We start from the raw sequence: 18,661 nt of genomic DNA on the forward strand, positions 1-18,661 counted from the left end.
CTCCCGAATACCTTTCATTTGAGTCCCATATTGTCATGATCGTCCAAAAAACCTATTTTAGTGGGTTTTGGGGTTGGGGCGGCCCCCTAGTTACTTGGACCAAATGTTTAATGTGAAATTCACACTCTACTCCTGAATAACTTTCATTTGAGTCCCATATTGTCCCGATCGGTCCACTTTTATTTTTGGGTAGTACTTTTGGAGTAAGGGGGAGGGTCCGCCCCATTCCGAAATCAACAAAGTATGAAGCCTATTTCTCCACCCTGGCCATATTCGCAATCTACTCCCGAATACCTTTCATTTGAGTCCCATATTGTCATGATCGTCCAAAAAACCTATTTTAGGGGTTTTTGGGCTGGGGCGGCCCCCCAGTTACTTGGACCCAATTTTTAATATGAAATTTGTACTCTACTCCCGAATACCTTTCATTTGTCCCGATTGGTCCACTTCTATTTTTGGATAGTACTTTTGGGGTAAGGGGGAGGGTCCGACCAGTAGTTTGTACACAAATTGACATGAACTGACAGACAGACGGACATGGCTAAATCGAATCAGAAAGTGATTCTGTGTCGATCAGTATACTTATCAATGAGTCTATCGCTCTTTCTTCTGGGTGTTACAAACAAATGCACTAAGTTAAAATACCCTGTACCCAAGTAGTGGTGTAGGTAGTGGTCTCACCCAAAAAAAACACCACCCCACTCAAATACAAGGCAAGTGATACCTGAATAGGAGTTTGTTATTTGAACATGGATCTAAGTTTTTGGCGGAGCGCCCCACCCCAAAATCACTCCAGGCAAATAAAGCTCAACTGAAACAACATCGGTCTCTAATGAAAGATATTTGAGAAAAGAATATGAATCTGATATGCTAAGTTCAGCATGGCCGAATCTTTTATATAGTCCACCATGGATGGCATTTGTCAAGTTCCTTTCCCGGTATCTCTCGATAGACAAACAAACGATAATGAATAAGAACTGTTATGCTATTGGCACTATATATATATATATCACGTTATAAACCGATTTGAGCCATACTTGACTTGGATGGTGGAGACCATAGTAGATGCCATTATGATAGGGGGTCAAGAAGTAAAATCGGGAGATCGGTTTACATGGTAGCTGTATCAGGTTTTAGACCAATTTGTAGCATACTTGGCACGTGTATAACGGGTCATAGAAAAGTCACTATGCAAAATTTCAGTAAAATCGGATAAGAATTACGCCCCCTAGAGACCCAAGAAGTATAATCGGGAGTTATAGACCGATTCGGATCATTATTGGGATATCAGTTGGATGCCATAGAAAACGTTGTAGTACAAAACTTCTGCTAAATCGGATAAGAATTGCGCTCTCTAGAGACTCAAGAAGCAAAATCGGGAAATCGGTTTATATGGGAGCTCTATTAGGTTGTAGATCGATTCGAACCATATTTGGCACGTTTATTTAACGATATAGGAGAAGTCGTTGTGCAATGTCGAGTCTATTAAAGCAGCGCACTCTTTCAAATTTCAGCGAAATCGGATAATAAATGAGCCATTTATGGTCTTTAGAACCAAAAGCTGAAGAGCGGACAGCTCAAGGGCAGCTAGATTTTAATATAGCCCGACCTGGACCATATTCGAAACAAATGTCGGCAGTTATAATACAACTCAGTGTTGTAAATTTCAAATAAACCGGGTAATTAATGAGCCTGTTATAGGTCTAAGACCCAAAATCGGCTGAACGATCTTAATGGCAACTATATCCAAGTATAATTCAATCTGGACCTTTTTCGGTTCGGATATCGACTGGCCTAATAATACTCACTATTCTGAATTTCAGCGAAATCGTATAATAAATGTGCTCGTTATGCACTTAAGATCCGAAATAGGCAATTTCAGCGAAATCGGGTAACAAATGCGCCTTTTGTAGGCTTGAAATCCTAAATCGGCATACCGGTACATTTAAATATGACCCACATTCCGCTCGGATGTCGGAGTCTTAGTACAGTTCGCTGTTTCAGATTTCTGCGAAATCGGATAAAAATTCGCCTTTTATGGTCTCTATTCCCTAAAGCTGAAGAACGGTCTATACGGCAACTATCGGGGTTTTCAATAAAACAAAAACGGTTGTGGATGTCAATGAAGTTTTTTTATACCTTCCACCATAAGATGGGGGGTATACTAATTTCGTCATTCTGTTTGTAACTACTCGAAATATTCGTCTGAGACCCCATAAAGTATATATATTCTTGATCGTCGTGAAATTTTATGTCGATCTAGCCATGTCCGTCCGTCTGTCCGTCCGTCCGTCCGTCTGTCTGTCGAAAGCACGCTAACTTCCGAAGGAGTAAAGCTAGCCGCTTGAAATTTTGCACAAATACTTCTTATTAGTGTAGGTCGGTTGGTATTGTAAATGGGCCATATCGGTCCATGTTTTGATATAGCTGCCATATATAAACGATCTTGGGTCTTGACTTCTTGAGCCTCTAGAGTGCGCAATTCTTATCCGATTGGGATGAAATTTTGCACGACATGTTTTGTTATGACATCCAACAACTGTGATAAGTATGGTTCAAATCAGTCCATAACCTGATATAGCTGCCATATAAACCGATCTTGGGTCTTGACTTCTTGAGCCTCTAGAGTGCGCAATTCTTATCCGATTGGAATGAAATTTTGCACGACGTGTTTTGTTATTATATCCAACAACTGTGCCAAGCATGGTTCAAAGCGGTCCATAACCTGATATAGCTGCCATATACACCGATCTGGGGTCTTGACTTCTTGAGCCTCTAGAGTACGCAATTCTTATCCGATTGGGATGAAATTTTGCACGACGTGTTTTGTTATGACATCCAACAACTGTGCCAAGCATGGTTTAAATCGGTCCATAACCTGATATAGCTGCCATATAAACCGATCTTGGGTCTTGACTTCTTGAGCCTCTAGAGTGCGCAATTCTTATCCGATTGGGATGAAATTTTGCACGACATGTTTTGTTATGACATCCAACAACTGTGATAAGTATGGTTCAAATCAGTCCATAACCTGATATAGCTGTCATATAAACCGATCTTGGGTCTTGACTTCTTGAGCCTCTAGAAGGCACAATTCTTATCGGATTGGAATGAAATTTTGCACGACGTGTTTCGATATTATATCCAACAACTGTGTCAAGTATGGTTTAAATCGGTCTATAACCTGATATAGCTGCCATGTAAACCGATCTGGGATCTTGACTTCTTGAGCCTCTAGAGGGCGCAATTCTTATCCAATTTGAATGAATTTTGGCACGTAGTATTTTGTTATGATATCCAACAACTGTGCCAAATATGGTTCAAATCGGTTCATAACCTGATATAGCTGCCATATAAACCGATCTGGGATTTTGACTTCTTGAGCCTCTAGAGGTCACAATTATTATCCGATTTGCCTGAAATTTTGTACGACGGATTCTCTCATGACCATTACTATACGTGTTTATTATGGTCTGAATCGGTTTATAGCCTGATATAGCTCCCATATAAATCGGTCTCTCTATTTTACTTCTTGAGCCCACAAAGGGCGCAATTCTTATTCGAAGTGGCTGACATTTTACACAGGTCTCCAACATATAATTTAATTGTGGTCCAAACCGGACCATATCTTGATATCGCTCTAATAGCAGAGCAAATCTTTTCTTATATCCTTTTTTTGCCTAAGAAGAGATGCCGGGAAAAGAACTCGACATATGCGATCCATGGTGGAGGGTATATAAGATTCGGCCCGGCCGAACTTAGCACGCTTTTACTTGTTTTTAAAGTACGTTCGATGCATGACCACTAAGGGCACACTCGCCGAAGTCCAGACGCTAAACCCAATTTTTGATGCTTCTCAAGCATAAATCGGCCGATACTGCGATATTTATACGAAGTTCATAAATAGTCTCTGGCTTTTTGGCATTGACCATAGGCTTGACGTAGTGCCATAGGAAAAAGTCTAGCGGTGTCAAATCGCATGACCGAAGCGGCGTTGCTATGACCTCTATTTTACATGTCAAATATGGTTTAAATCTGACCATACCCTCGTATAGCTCCCATATAAATATGCGATCGCCCGAAATCACTTCTTGAGCCCCTGGAGGGCGCAGTTTTTGTCTGATTTGCCTGAAATTTTTCTGGTCTAGAATCCGGAAAGAGCAGCAGCTTAAAGTCCTCATTATAAAGGATAAGTTATATCTTTTACTTTAGATTTCAATCTCTGACACAGTCTACTTGGAAGTATTTAGTAGTAGTTGGTAAGGGAACATATTCTCCTCCTTTCTTTTTTCCTTTATTATGTAGGGAAAATAAGAGGCGGAAGGAATGCGTTTTTCTAGCCAAATTGCCCAGTCAAGCTGATGCATATGCCTATTGAACATGTTTTCTTGGTTCTTAATTAGTTCTGCTGGTCAACCATCGGCTGCTGATGCCTTATTATACTTTAGCCGCCTTACAGCGCGTTAATTCTCATGACCCCTTGGCTCTTGTTACCTTGTTGTTCTTCAGCCGAACTACTGCTACGCTGACCAAGTTCCAACTAGGCGTTATACATTCATTATCATCGTTAAGGAGTAGTTCTGGCAACCCATCGGCTCCAATTGCATGTTCTTCAGCCTGGAAGATATTTGTCGCCTCTCCTATCGAATACCAGCGCTTCTTATCCAATGTTAGGCAATGTTGTTTCCATATTCTAAGCATCTGTTGGCAGATTTTCTTCTTTGTGTCTGCAGAAGAATGGGTCTGTACTAAAGCCATCGTATTGATGTAAATTCTTTGGATTTCATTCTATTTTTGGGAAATTTTTTGATTTGCCCACACTCATTAGAGAAGGAAGGAAGTCCCTCCTCTTCTCCCGATACCTTAGAAATCGCTTTGTGCCTTGCTTGGTTTCAATACCATTTCAACCACCATGGTTGTATCATGTATTCTTAGAACGGAAGAAGAATAAGAGTACCCAAATATGATTTTTTCTGACTTTTCCATATAGTGGGCAATGGTTTACCATTAAGCCGCTTTATTATCAACATTAAGATGAATAAGGATATTCAATGTGAATATGGAGCAGAGGATTTCCCCAATTCACATGCATAACTAATGTTCAACATCTATATTAAGTCCATTACCTAGGCTGTGTATCTTAAGATTAACCATACATTAACTTGCACTTTTTTTACTTAAGTATGCCTTTGATGATTTAGTCAAATAAAGATTGCTCTTCCAAAAAAAGCCTCCCCCAAAACTCAAAATAGCCTTCTTGTATAGTCAACTCTGTATAGAACTTGTTGAATACATTTGAATAATCAACTGTAATCATTTGTATCTCATTAGAACCCCTACTCATACAAATATATTAAAATAACAATCAGGCACTCTCTGGCTTACACACATACAAAAAAGAACATTTTCACTCACCATTTTCAATTGTCTCCTTGGCGCAGGAGATTATCTTGCCCTTGCGACGACGTAAATTTGATTCGAAATTATTATCATCGGTGTAATCACCATCACCATCCAAGGCAGCATCTTCTGCTGTAGTCGACTCCTGTACATCCTCGGATGATTGACGCTCCGAGGACATATTGCCGCTGTCGTGCTGTATAAGACTTTCTATGCTTTTATTCATAATAATGGTAGAGGGGTATATTCGAAAAGCACTTCCTTCACGCTTCTGTTACATGTATTCACACATTCATACAAACATTGGTGTTTGTATATACAATACCACTTCACACTTCGTTCTCTTCTTTAGCCACAACAAAACGGGAATTCCTATCTGTTTGCTTTCGTTTGACACTTTCACTCTGTTCGACACTGCTGTTTATGTTACTCTCTTTGACTTCAAACACGCACAAACACTAATACAAATCAAGCTAAGAAGAGATTTATGGCTGAGCCCTAGACAACAATAGGGTGTCTATTTAGGTTTGTCTATTCTTGTTGCTTCGATTTCGATTAGAAGTGTTTTTTTTTTTTATTTTGGTTAAAGTTTTCTTTATTGGTTTTTTATTATGTTTTGTTGATTTATTGTTCTTTTTGTGGTTTGATATGATGTGTTTGTTGGTATGTTTTGCTTTTCGCTTTTTTATTTGGTTAATTTTTGTTGTGGGTGACTTTTTCGCAGTTAAAATTTGCAAATTCACTTATTTTACAGACTGGTTATGTTTGGGCTCTCATAAACACAACAACTGAAAAGAAAAGAAATATACAAATATCATAATTTTGAAAATTTATTTATACCAAATACCAACAGTGGGCCAAAACGCAAAAAACACTTCTACCACTTTAGAAAATATTTGGTCTAGAAAATGTTTCATTAGGAAATTTTTGGTCTCGAAAGTTTCTTTAGAAAATTTTTGGTCTAGAAAAAATTTCTTTAGAAAATTTTTCGTCCTGAAAAAGAAAAAATTTTCATCCCGAAAAAGTTTCTTTAGAAAATTTTTCGTCCCGAAAAAGTTTCTTTAGAAAATTTTTCGTCCCGAAAAAGTTTCTTTAGAAAATTTTTCGTCCCGAAAAAGTTTCTTTAGAAAATTTTTCGTCCCGAAAAAGTTTCTTTAGAAAATTTTTCGTCCCGAAAAAGTTTCTTTAGAAAATTTTTCGTCCCGAAAAAGTTTCTTTAGAAAATTTTTCGTCCCGAAAAAGTTTCTTTAGAAAATTTTTCGTCCCGAAAAAGTTTCTTTAGAAAATTTTTCGTCCCGAAAAAGTTTCTTTAGAAAATTTTTCGTCCCGAAAAAGTTTCTTTACAAAATTTTTCGTCTCGAAAAAGTTTCTTTACAAAATTTTTCGTCCCGAAAAAGTTTCTTTGGAAAATTTCTAGAAAAAAAGTTTCTTTAGAAAATTTTTCGTCCCGAAAAAGTTTCTTTAGAAAATTTTTCGTCCCGAAAAAGTTTCTTTAGAAAATTTTTCGTCCCGAAAAAGTTTCTTTAGAAAATTTTTCGTCCCGAAAAAGTTTCTTTAGAAAATTTTTCGTCCCGAAAAAGTTTCTTTAGAAAATTTTTCGTCCCGAAAAAGTTTCTTTAGAAAATTTTTCGTCCCGAAAAAGTTTCTTTAGAAAATTTTTCGTCCCGAAAAAGTTTCTTTAGAAAATTTTTCGTCCCGAAAAAGTTTCTTTAGAAAATTTTTCGTCCCGAAAAAGTTTCTTTAGAAAATTTTTCGTCCCGAAAAAGTTTCTTTAGAAAATTTTTCGTCCCGAAAAAGTTTCTTTAGAAAATTTTTCGTCCCGAAAAAGTTTCTTTAGAAAATTTTTCGTCCCGAAAAAGTTTCTTTAGAAAATTTTTCGTCCCGAAAAAGTTTCTTTAGAAAATTTTTCGTCCCGAAAAAGTTTCTTTAGAAAATTTTTCGTCCCGAAAAAGTTTCTTTAGAAAATTTTTCGTCCCGAAAAAGTTTCTTTAGAAAATTTTTCGTCCCGAAAAAGTTTCTTTAGAAAATTTTTCGTCCCGAAAAAGTTTCTTTAGAAAATTTTTCGTCCCGAAAAAGTTTCTTTAAAAAATTTTTTCGTCTCGAAAAAGTTTCTTAGAAAATTTTTCGTCTCGAAAAAGTTTCTTAGAAAATTTTTCGTCTAGAAAAAGTTTTTTTAGAAAATTTTTCGTTTCTTAAGAAAATTGTTCGTCCCTAAAAAGTTTTTCTTTAGAAAATTTTCCGCCCCTAAAAGCTTCTTTAGAAAATGTTTCGTCCCAAAAAAATTGTTGTTATCGAAAATATTTCTTAAGAAAATTTTTGTTCTCGCAAATATTTCTTAGGAAAATTTTTCGTCTCGAAAAAAATTAAGAATATTTTTCGTCGTTAATATTGTAAAAATTTGTTATATAATTAAATTTGGTTTTTAAATTTCAGTTTTGAATATTCATCTCATATTGCATTATCACAAATTTACCTTGACATTCATGTCTATTTGGACTTATCTTGATATCATCAATATCATTGAAGGCAACATTAAATCCTCAAGTTCTTTTGAAATGTAATTGGCAAAAAGGATGCTCTACCAATAATCACTTAAATTGAATGTGATCCCAACAAAACCATCCCAACCACAATGCATGTCTTATTAAAAATAATGAAATAGTGCAATGGAAGAATAAATTCTTTCTTTTTTTTTCTTTTTTCTATTTTTTTGCTTTAGTGGAATCCTTTTTAACAATTTTATGAGTTTTCTTTTCATTCATTTATCCGGGCGATGATGATTTTCATCATAAACCTCAATCCCTTCAGTGGCAGTGGGTTATTAAAGGAGATAATGGAAACCCATAGAAACAAGTGTGCTCTTTGGATCGTCTGCACGATTCACCTTGCCTCAACAAGTCAACTACTCTCAAAAAGGACTATGAATGGTTACAGATACTGGCGGTGGTTTTATTCTTTATCTACCACAATCCCATCATAAGCTATTTGACTTTGAATCCTTTTTTCATCCATTTGCTGCTGTTTTGTTGTCTGTTTTCCTTTTTTTGAACATAGCAAATATTTTGCATGACATTCTTCCATCGTTCATTCTCTAGACCATGAATGTTTTTGTGTTCCTTAGCTTGCGGTTATCAAATATTAGTTCGAAAGATGTGTAGTGTTTTTCTTGAGTGAAATCATGGTTAGTTTGTTATCCTTTGAGAGGAGGCATAAAAAGAGAATCATTTTTGTATTCTTCGCTAAACTTTAAAGGTTTTTATGGTGAATAAATAAATTGCAGCATGTAGAACTAGCGGCTGGGCCATTTTGAGGGATTAATTAAATTACAGGTCGAATGACAGTGTATAAAAAAATCGAGATGGAATAATTTTCTAAAATGATTTTCGGGTCTTAAGAAACTTTTTCGAGACGAAAATTTTTCTAAAGAAAGTTTTTCAAGACGAAAAATGTTCTAAAGAAACTTTTTCGAGACGAAAAATGTTCTAAAGAAACTTTTTCGAGACGAAAAATTTCCTAAAGAAACTTTTTCGAGACGAAAAATTTCCTAAAGAAACTTTTTCGAGACAAAAAATTTCCTAAAGAAACTTTTTCGAGACGAAAAATTTCCTAAAGAAACTTTTTCGAGACGAAAAATTTCCTAAAGAAACTTTTTCGAGACGAAAAATTTCCTAAAGAAACTTTTTCGAGACGAAAAATTTCCTAAAGAAACTTTTTCGAGACGAAAAATTTCCTAAAGAAACTTTTTCGAGACGAAAAATTTCCTAAAGAAACTTTTTCGAGACGAAAAATTTCCTAAAGAAACTTTTTCGAGACGAAAAATTTCCTAAAGAAACTTTTTCGAGACGAAAAATTTTCTAAAGAAACTTTTTCGAGACGAAAAATTTTCTAAAGAAACTTTTTCGAGACGAAAAATTTTCTAAAGAAACTTTTTCGAGACGAAAAATTTTCTAAAGAAACTTTTTCGAGACGAAAAATTTTCTAAAGAAACTTTTTCGAGACGAAAAATTTTCTAAAGAAATTTTTTCGAGACGAAAAATGCCTGAGGACTTGGCAAACCATTGCCACCCTCACCTCAGACCACTTTCTTATTATCATAGAGCTTCGTCGACCAAATATCTTCACAGTCTCTAAGCGCCGATCATACGCAAACCAGAAGAAAGCAATCTGGTCCGTTTTCGGGCAACCCACGACCGGCTACTTCGAGCGTTCACAGCGCAGCAAGGGCTCTCACACTCAATCATTACAACAGCAACTACCCGTTTCTTTTCAGACGTTCGAATTCCAACCATCAGAGCAAATTTCCCGGCCAAAGCAGTGAAATTGGCCGGATTGAATTGGCATGGAAAATCCGGTTCAGAACTGAACTACAACTATTCAGTACAGAAGAAGTTGCCAATAGAAGATGCTAAATCAATTGGGGAAGTGGAAATGAAATACATAACGGATACCTTTAATCTGTACATCTCAAACCTAGTAATTCCAGACATATCGAAAGTTGATCAATGGTCCAAGTTCTTAAGCCGGATAAAACTGCGGACCAAGGAGAGTCATAAGGTTCAATCTCTCTACCTTGTGGCTAGTCACAAAGATACTTGAGGCTCTGCTCATGGCCGACGCGAAGAGATGCACCATGTTGTTCAACTTTCAATTTATTGAGCATCCCGAGAGGAGGAGAGCCATTCGTCGCATCCGTGGTCTCCGTGTCGATGAACAGTCATCTTAATTCATCGTGGACGCATGTCATCCGTGGCATCATCCAAAGCGTTGAGCCCAGACGGAATCTCTACACTGATGCTGAAGCATCTGTTTCTACCTGCAGATGAGTACCTTACAACTGTACTCAAACTGTCATTGAACACTCTAGTAGTACGCGATGTCTGGAAGACGGGCAATCTGAACCCACTGCTGAAGCCTGGAAAAGAACCGAGCAAGGGGGAGTCATATAGACCGAACTCCCTTCTCTCGCCAGTAGCCAAGACGCTTGAGGGACTACTTCTTCCAAACCTCGTTGGAGAATTTCCATTCGCCGAGAATCAGCATGGATTTCCAAGACTGCATGATGACATCAGCGATAGGTTAAACGTTTGCCTCAACGAACTTGCCTCTTATTTCGCAATTTGTGACCCCAAAATATTTGGTGGTGATTTAAGCTCTTAGCTCTTACAAATTCTTCTCACATGCCACAGCATTTTGCGATTAAGTCAAAAATAGAAACAAGGTCCTCAAGTCAATTGCCGGCAGAACTTGGGGTGTTGATATAGAAACCTTGTTGACCAGGTACAAATCAATTGGCCGGTCTGTCGTAAGTTATGCAACACCAGTGTAGTCTCGTCAGCTATATGACACGCCGTGGATTAAAATTCAGATCTGTCATAATGTCGCTCTTCGGGCTGTCTCCTCAGTTCTCAGGTGGACCAGGTCCATCAGGAGACAAAGATCCTAACAATGCGAAGACGCATGTTTTCTAAGCAATACCTTCTGTGTTGTTATCGCGGGGACCATCCAAACCATCATATTGTGTATATGTATCCACCGCCCAGACGCCTTGAGGTGAATCTACAGATCTAAAGCGTGTGATCTAGCGCTTCAAGAGAGTACCTCTAGATCAAGCTGGTCTAGACAACATTCATGCAGACAGGGTAGCAGATGCGGTGAATGGATACCAGGTGAATGTGGTTATTGCAGAACGAAAGCCTCACATCGCACCTGAAGAGGTTGACCTCCCCCGGCAAACCAGAGAAGTTCTGGCTTAACTAACATCCGGCAGATGCAGCCACCTCAAGTCCTACAGAGCAATGATTGAGCACGACACCAGTTTAACTGCCCTGCCGGACCCACTCGACTCATACCCAGATTACTCTGGACAAACCCCACCTTAGTCGAAGAGTTCCTGGATTTAGATAGAGAATGAAGCAGACGAAAGATAGAACAACACAATACACTGTTACAACAACAACATGATGTCACCAAATAGCGAACACCAGCCATCTCCACGAGAAGACTAAGATGCTTTGGGTTAAGGACTTTGGGTGTGAACTTCTATCTTAACAGTTTCTCCTGGTATGCCATCGAGAAAACCACACGAAGTTACGACTCACCGGGCTGGCCCCTCTTGTCAGGAACATGAAGAACAAGTAAAAGCGTGCTAAGTTGGTCGGACTGAATCTTATATACCCTCAACCACGGATTGCATTTCTCGATTTTTTTCCCGGTATCTCCTTGAAGGCCAAAAAAAAGGGATAAAAGTAAATAATTGTTATGCTATTAGAGCTATATCAAGTTATGGTTCGATTGGGACCATAATCGAATTGAATGTTGGAGCCCATAGTAGAAGTTATTGTGTAAAAGTTCAGCCAATTCCATTAGGAGCTCAAGAAGTAAAAAAGGGAGAACAGTTTATATGGCAGCTCTATCAGGTTATAGACCGATTCAGACCATATTTGACACGTATGTTGAAGGTCGTGGGAAAAGCCGTTGTACAACATTTCAGCCAAATAGGATAATAATTGCGCCCTCTAGAGGCTCAAGAAGTCAAAATCCCAGATCGGTTTATAAGCGAGCTATATCAGATTATAGACCGATTTGAACCATATTTGACGCAGTTGTTGGAAATCATAACAAAACTCCGCATGCAAAATTTCAGCCGAATCGGATAAGAATTGCGCCCTCTAGTGGCTCAAGAAATCAAGATCCCAGATCGGTTTATATCGCTGCTATATAAGGTTAAAGACCTATTTGGACCGTACTAGAAACAGTTGTTGGAAACCATGCCAAAACATATCATGCAAAATTTCAGCCAAATCGGTTAATAATTGCGCTCTCTAATGGTTTAAGAATTGAAGATCCAAGATCGGTTTATATGGCAGCCATATCAGGTTATGGACCAATTTGAACCATACTTACAGCAGTCATTAAAAGTCATAACAAAACACTTCATGCAAAATTTCAACCCTCTGGTGGCTCAAGAAGTCAAAATCCAAGAACGGTTTATGTGGCAGCTATATCAGGTTATGGACCGATTTTGTTTGGCAGTTAAATCAAAACAAGGGCCGATTAGGCCCATTTACAATACCAACCAACCTACACTCATCAGAAGTATCTGTGCAATATTTAAAGCGGCTAGCTTTACTCCTTCGAAACTTAGCGTGCTTTCGACAGACAAAGGGACGGATGGACAGACGAACGGACATGACTAGATCGACTTAAAATGTTATGACGATCAAGAATATAAATACTTTATGGGGTCTTATTTCGAGGTGCTACAAACGGAACGACGAAATTAATATACCCCCATCCTATAGTGGAGGGTATAACAATTTTTGAATGCTCAAGAACACAATCCACATGATGACGGGAAAGAACTGACCAGAACTACTCTGACCCAACTGAGATCCGGATGCTGTAACAGACTAAACTCTCAAGTTTAGACGATACTATCCCTAATATCTGCCCCGAATGCAGCTCGACTCCAATCACCTTTTTAGATGCACGGCGAAACCATCAAATCTGACTGCAGATGCGTTATGGACCGCTCCAATTGAAGCGGCCACATTTTAGAGCTGGATCTGAGAAATATTGCCGAGTCAGAATGTTCTCAGAGAGAAAGAGAGAGAGATAGAAAACTGAACAGCACAGAAGAAAACTGAAGAAGAATCGAAATGTAGAACTGCAACGTGGGGCTACAACAACAACAGCACATTGTCGGCTAGGGTAACGATTTGCGAAATGTTTTTACTCTATTAGGACCGATATCGGAAAAACTCAAGGATTCCTTTTTATATCCACCACCATGAGATGGGCTATACTAACCTAGTAATTCCGTTTATAACACTTCGAAATATTCGTCTAAGACCCCATATATATTCTTGATCGTCTCGATGTTCTGAGTCGATCTAACCATGTCCGTCCATCCGTCGGTCGAAATCACGATAGCCGTCGAACACGTAAAGCTAGCCGCTTGAAATTTTGCAAAGATACTACATATTGATGAAGGCCGTTGGGGATAGCAAATGGGTCATATCGGTTCGGATTTAGATGTAGCTCCCATATAAACCGATCTCCCGATTTGGATTCTTGAGCCCCTGGAAGCGTACTTTTTGTCCGAAATTTTGCATGCAGTGTTCTGTTATGACTTTCAACAATTGTGCCAAGTACGGCCGAAATCGGTCTATAAACTGATATAGCTCCCATATAAACTGATCTCCCGATTAGATTTCTTGACCCCTTACTAGCCGCAATTTTTGTCCGATTTGGCTGAAATTCGGCATGTGGTGTTCGGTTATGACTTCCAACAACTGTACCGAGTGCAGTGAAAATCAGTTTATAACCTGATATAGCTCGAATATCTGCCGATTTGACTTCTTAAGTCCTTACAAGTCGCAATTTTTGCCCGATTTGGCTGAAATTTTGCATTCGGTGTTCTGTTATGGCTTCCAACAACTGTACCAAGTACGATTTAAATCGGTCTATAACCTGATATAGCTCCCATATAAACCAATCTCCCGATTCGACTTCTTGAGTCCTTACAAGTCGCAATTTTTGTCCGATTTGGCTGAAACTTGGCATGTGGTATTCTGTTATGACTTTCAATAACTGTGCTAAGCACGGTCCAAATCGGTCTATAACCTGATATAGCTTCCATATAAGCCGATCTCCCGATTTGACTTCTTGAGTCCTTACAAGTCGCAATTTTTGTCCGATTTGGCTGAAATTTTGCATGCGGTGTTCTGTTACGACTTCCAACAGCTGTGCCAAATACGGTCCAAAACAGTCTATAACCTTATATAGCTCTCACGTAAACCGGTCTCTCGATCATCCTTGCTCGGTTCCTAGAAGCTTTAATTTTTGCTGGTTTGACAGAAGTTTCCTATGTATGATAAAATTATGCCCTTCAACTAAATTTATTTTGTATAAATATTTGGCAGAATTCATGGTGGTGGGTTCCTACGATTCGGTCCGGCCGAACTTAGCACGCTTTCACTTGTTTTCTTCGAAACGATTTAATTCCTCATAATTTCCTTTAATGTCCACTTATAGCCTTACCAATAATTACAAAATTATTATTATCTTTAATCCATAATGGCTATGAAATTGCAAAAAGGAGGACAGTAGTAGTATGAGTGTGTCGCCGTCGAAGCCGTCATCGTTTGTCGCCAAAGCCAAAGGTGAATAACTATGGACAAAAACAAATTGTTGAAAGCCGCGCCATAGACAAATGGGTCGATGTACCAGCAGAAGTGACGACATGTGATAGGGGGTGGTCGTGGGGGTAGTATTCACGATGAGGGGGTGAATGAAATGGGGTGGGTGTGCTGCAGTCTCTATGGGATATTGAACTAGACATCCATCTACTTGAGCCAATTCTTTGGCCCATTAATGCATTTCGCAATCCCCCATGAAAATGTGGTGAGTTTGTTGTTGTTGTTGTTGCAATGGTGAGGGCAAGGAGGATAGGGGTGAATTTGTATAGCATCGTAATGACGATACAACGATAATGGTGAGAATTCAAGTATGATATTAGAGGTGGATTGCTTGTCTATGACTTGTAAAGGGGGGTTGGTGTATGGTGGTAGCTAAAAATGGGAACATTGTACGCAAAAGAAACATAGCCGCATTGCAACAGCAACAATAACAAAAGAAAAAGGGTATGTTGTGGAGTCTTTGACAAAGGGCAGGAGGATTAAATTACTCTAAAAGGTAACCAATCCAAAGCAATTTAAAGGCTACAACTAGCCAACTTCATATAAAGGTGTTCATTTTTTAATTCAGGACTACCGCAAACCTAAAACTTTTCCAGACATTAGGTATCCATACATTACTGCTATCAAACAATCCCTTTAATTCAGGCAAATTGAACTTGGCTCCCATAGACACTCAAACACACACACACACCTACATATTCATATATTTCATCCAACAATGGCAATCATGAAGTAAAGTATCATTCATTTCTATACCAAAGAAAAGAATGTTATTTCATAACACTTTTCACACAGACACAGTGGGCAACATACATACACACACACACACATGTATATACTTTCAGCAAATTTCAGTTGAAAAAACATTTCGGCAAATGCTTACTTTTTGCGCTCTTGTATTCTGCGAAAAAAAAAAACTTTATTTCACTTCACTTCTTTTATTATTCAATTCTGTCAAAACTCTTTCACATATATTTCAAGAAAATTTCATTAATTTCTTGCAAATTTATTGCCTACTTTCTTTTTTTTTATTTGCTTACACTTGCACTTGCCCCTAGTTTTTGGGGATTTGTGTTGTTGTTTTTTATGTGTTGTTGTTGTTATGTGTGTTTATGGTTTGTCACATCCGCATATTCTCCATCGACCGACCGCCTTGTTAAAGTTACCGTTTAAGACTGAAATTTCAACATTGCTGTGTGGTGTGCGAAAACCCGTAAAAATGTTTCAACCCGAGGTGAATTAAGGTTATTGATTTTTATTTTGCTTTCTTTCACCGTTTCATCATGTTTGTTGTGTTCCTATTCTCTATTCTTTATATGATGGCTACGCACTTTGCCTTAGCATGGAGTAAAGCTTTGACAAAAATGTCAGCTTTTTTTGTTTGTGTTTCCATGTTCGCCGGTTTTGGCATGCTCTCTTTGACTTGGATTTTCATGGTATTTACATGCGGCAAGGTGTATAAAGGAAAGGATTTGGTGGTGTGTTGACAAAATTCACCTTTAGCATACGAATGATGAGCTGTGTTTAGTATGTTTAGCAAATACTTAAACCCAATGGCTTGTTGATAACCCTAATGCTTTGCTTTTGTCTTTTTGAAAAACATCTCAACCGTTCACACTAGTTGAAATGTTTTGGAAATTGAGTTTTTTCACTCTCGAACATTAATGTTATGATGTACTATTGTTAAGATTTATTATTGCTTGCTATATGTACAAAATTTTATTCTAAAGATTCTTATTAATTTTCAAGTTTTTTGCCTGTTAGGCATTAATAAGGGTTGTGTTTATTTAGCACAAATTAGTTCTGTAGGTTTTTCAGGTAAGGTTACCATATTTTTTTAAATTCCGTAAGAAATTGTTGGCAACGTAAAGCATTTTTATGACAATGTGGCAACATTTTCCCATATACAAAAATATGCATGTAAAACAACTTGACGTTGACTCTTTGATTAGATTTAGACTCTCAATAGGCTATTAAAGGTTTGTGAATATGGTATTTGGTGCAAATGTCTATTAGTAGTTTATGAAGCCTCCATAACTTTTTGCGAATATGACCTTTTATTTTTGAACTATCATATTATTTATTAACGTGTAAAAGATCATTTTATGTCGCCTTTTGCTGCTCTTCTCAATGGTTTTCTTTAGCTGCTCATAACCCAATATTTTTTCAACACTTAAGAGCTCGCCTACAGAATTTATATCCAAGTTAAACCCCGTTTACACTGCTCATTAAATGGGGGTTAAGGCTCTCTAAAGCCACTAAATCCGGAAAGAACAGTGTAAACGGGGTTTTAATGTGCCAAGGCGGATTTAAAAAGTGACCTCATGCGAACAGCTGTTAACGGCCGGCAAGGTTTGACGGTATTAAGAAGGTTTTTGTTTGCATTTTCCTTGTTGTTATCTTATTTCACAAATAATCATAAGGAAAGTTTTTGTTTGCATTCTCCTTGTTGTTATCTTATTTCTCAAACATTCTTTGCTCATGTACGTGTCTTTGTGTATGTTGGCAAAACGTCGATCAGCTTGATGACAAGATGGCGGATTGAACCATATGATTTGTGGTTATTGTACAAATTAGACCACCTTTAATTGTTTCGCCATGTTAATTTGCAATAAATCTGCTGCCGTCTGTATAATAGGAATACGTAGACACTCCTGGTGGTGGCCGACAGCCTCTGATTCGTTTTTTTCTCCTCTTATTGCCCGACAATTTCATTTTTACATTGCTTTAAAATCTTTTCACACTCAACTATTCTTCGAAAGTACGCGGCAATGTGTTTTTTTTGGGGGGCTGCATTTGGATTTGACTAAATTTTTCTAACATCAAGAATTATTGATGGCGAAGCCAACAGAGAAACTAAAAAAAGTGGTTGGCGAAAAATCCCATATTGTCATCGACATTTTTCAAGCTCTAATGCCGACCTAATCGGCATTCAGAGAGCGCTCAGAGGTTATGAAATCAGGAAGTCGGTCGATGTTGAGAATTATGGGGAGGTGATCTCATCCCAAGGAAATGACGGCTTGGCAGGAAACGTCACTCAGAAGATGAGGGGATGCAATGGAACTGTCTAACGAGCTGATGCAACACCTCGTAATGCTGTTGTGATTTTTGTGTTCTATCTTTTGTTGTGTTCTATCTTTCCTCTGCTTGATTCTGTTGAGTGTCAAGACCCAAGAACTCTGCGACTAAGATGGGGTCCACAGGGATCTAGGTCTGATGCGAGTTGGTCTGGCTAGGCAGTTAAACAGGTGACGTGTATGGTGTGGTCCCTGGTTACAATCGGGACATAAATCTTGCACGTCGGCATCAATCCTTGCTCTGTAAGAGTTGAGGCTGCATCTGCCGGAACGTAATTGAGCCAGAACTTCTCCGGTTTGTCGGGTGAGATCAATTTCTCGTTCTCCAAGAATTACATTCACCCGGTAGCTATTTACCGCATCTGCTACCATGTCTGCATGAATGTTGTCTAGACCTGCTTGATATGCCGCTTGATCTAGAGGTTCTCTCTTGTAGCGCTGAACCTCACGCTCTAGATCATGTAGATCTACCCTAAGGCTCCTGGGCGGTGGATATCTATCCACAAGAGTACCATGATGTCTCGGAATTTCCTCTCGGCCACTAGCACATCCGAGGGGGGTGGCAGTTTACTAAAGGGGCGATTGGTATACTCTCTGAAGTCAGCCCAATCGGGCTTCTTCTGATTGATAAACGTCCGGCGCTCAGAGGTTATGAAGTCGGGTGGTCGGTCGATGGTGAGAATTATGGGGATGTGGTCTCACCCCAAAGAGATGACGGCTTGCATGGATACGTCACTCAGGAGATCAGGGGATGCAATGGAAATGTCTGGCGAGCAGCTGCACCTCCTCGTAATCCTATTGGGGGCATCCTCATTCACCGTGCAAAACGTGGAGTCTTCAATCTACTCTGCCAAAGCTATGCCATGAAATGTGATGCGCATTGAAGTCCCCTAGAACCAGACGATTATGGCCCCACTTATGTCGGGGTTGTAAGCTTGGCAATTAATCGGGACACAGCTACCAAATGCTGTATGTACACGTTGT

At 38.6% G+C, this 18,661-nt stretch overlaps 1 protein-coding gene across 8 annotated transcripts in view; it reads right to left on the reverse strand.

The window, feature by feature from the left end:
• The window catches only part of LOC106085964 (anoctamin-8), a 225,762-nt gene extending 219,590 nt beyond the window's left edge, over window positions 1–6,172 (reverse strand). For all 8 annotated transcript variants that reach the window (XM_059364454.1, XM_059364456.1, XM_059364455.1 and 5 more), the window contains exon 1: window positions 5,416–6,172. In XM_059364454.1, coding sequence (XP_059220437.1) covers window positions 5,416–5,626 — 211 coding nt within the window. In that variant the 5' untranslated portion in view covers window positions 5,627–6,172. The remainder of the gene's footprint in view (window positions 1–5,415) is intronic.
• Window positions 6,173–18,661: the final 12,489 nt, after the last annotated feature.

This window comes from Stomoxys calcitrans, chromosome 3 (assembly GCF_963082655.1).
Source record: "Stomoxys calcitrans chromosome 3, idStoCalc2.1, whole genome shotgun sequence".
NCBI lineage: Eukaryota > Metazoa > Arthropoda > Insecta > Diptera > Muscidae > Stomoxys > Stomoxys calcitrans.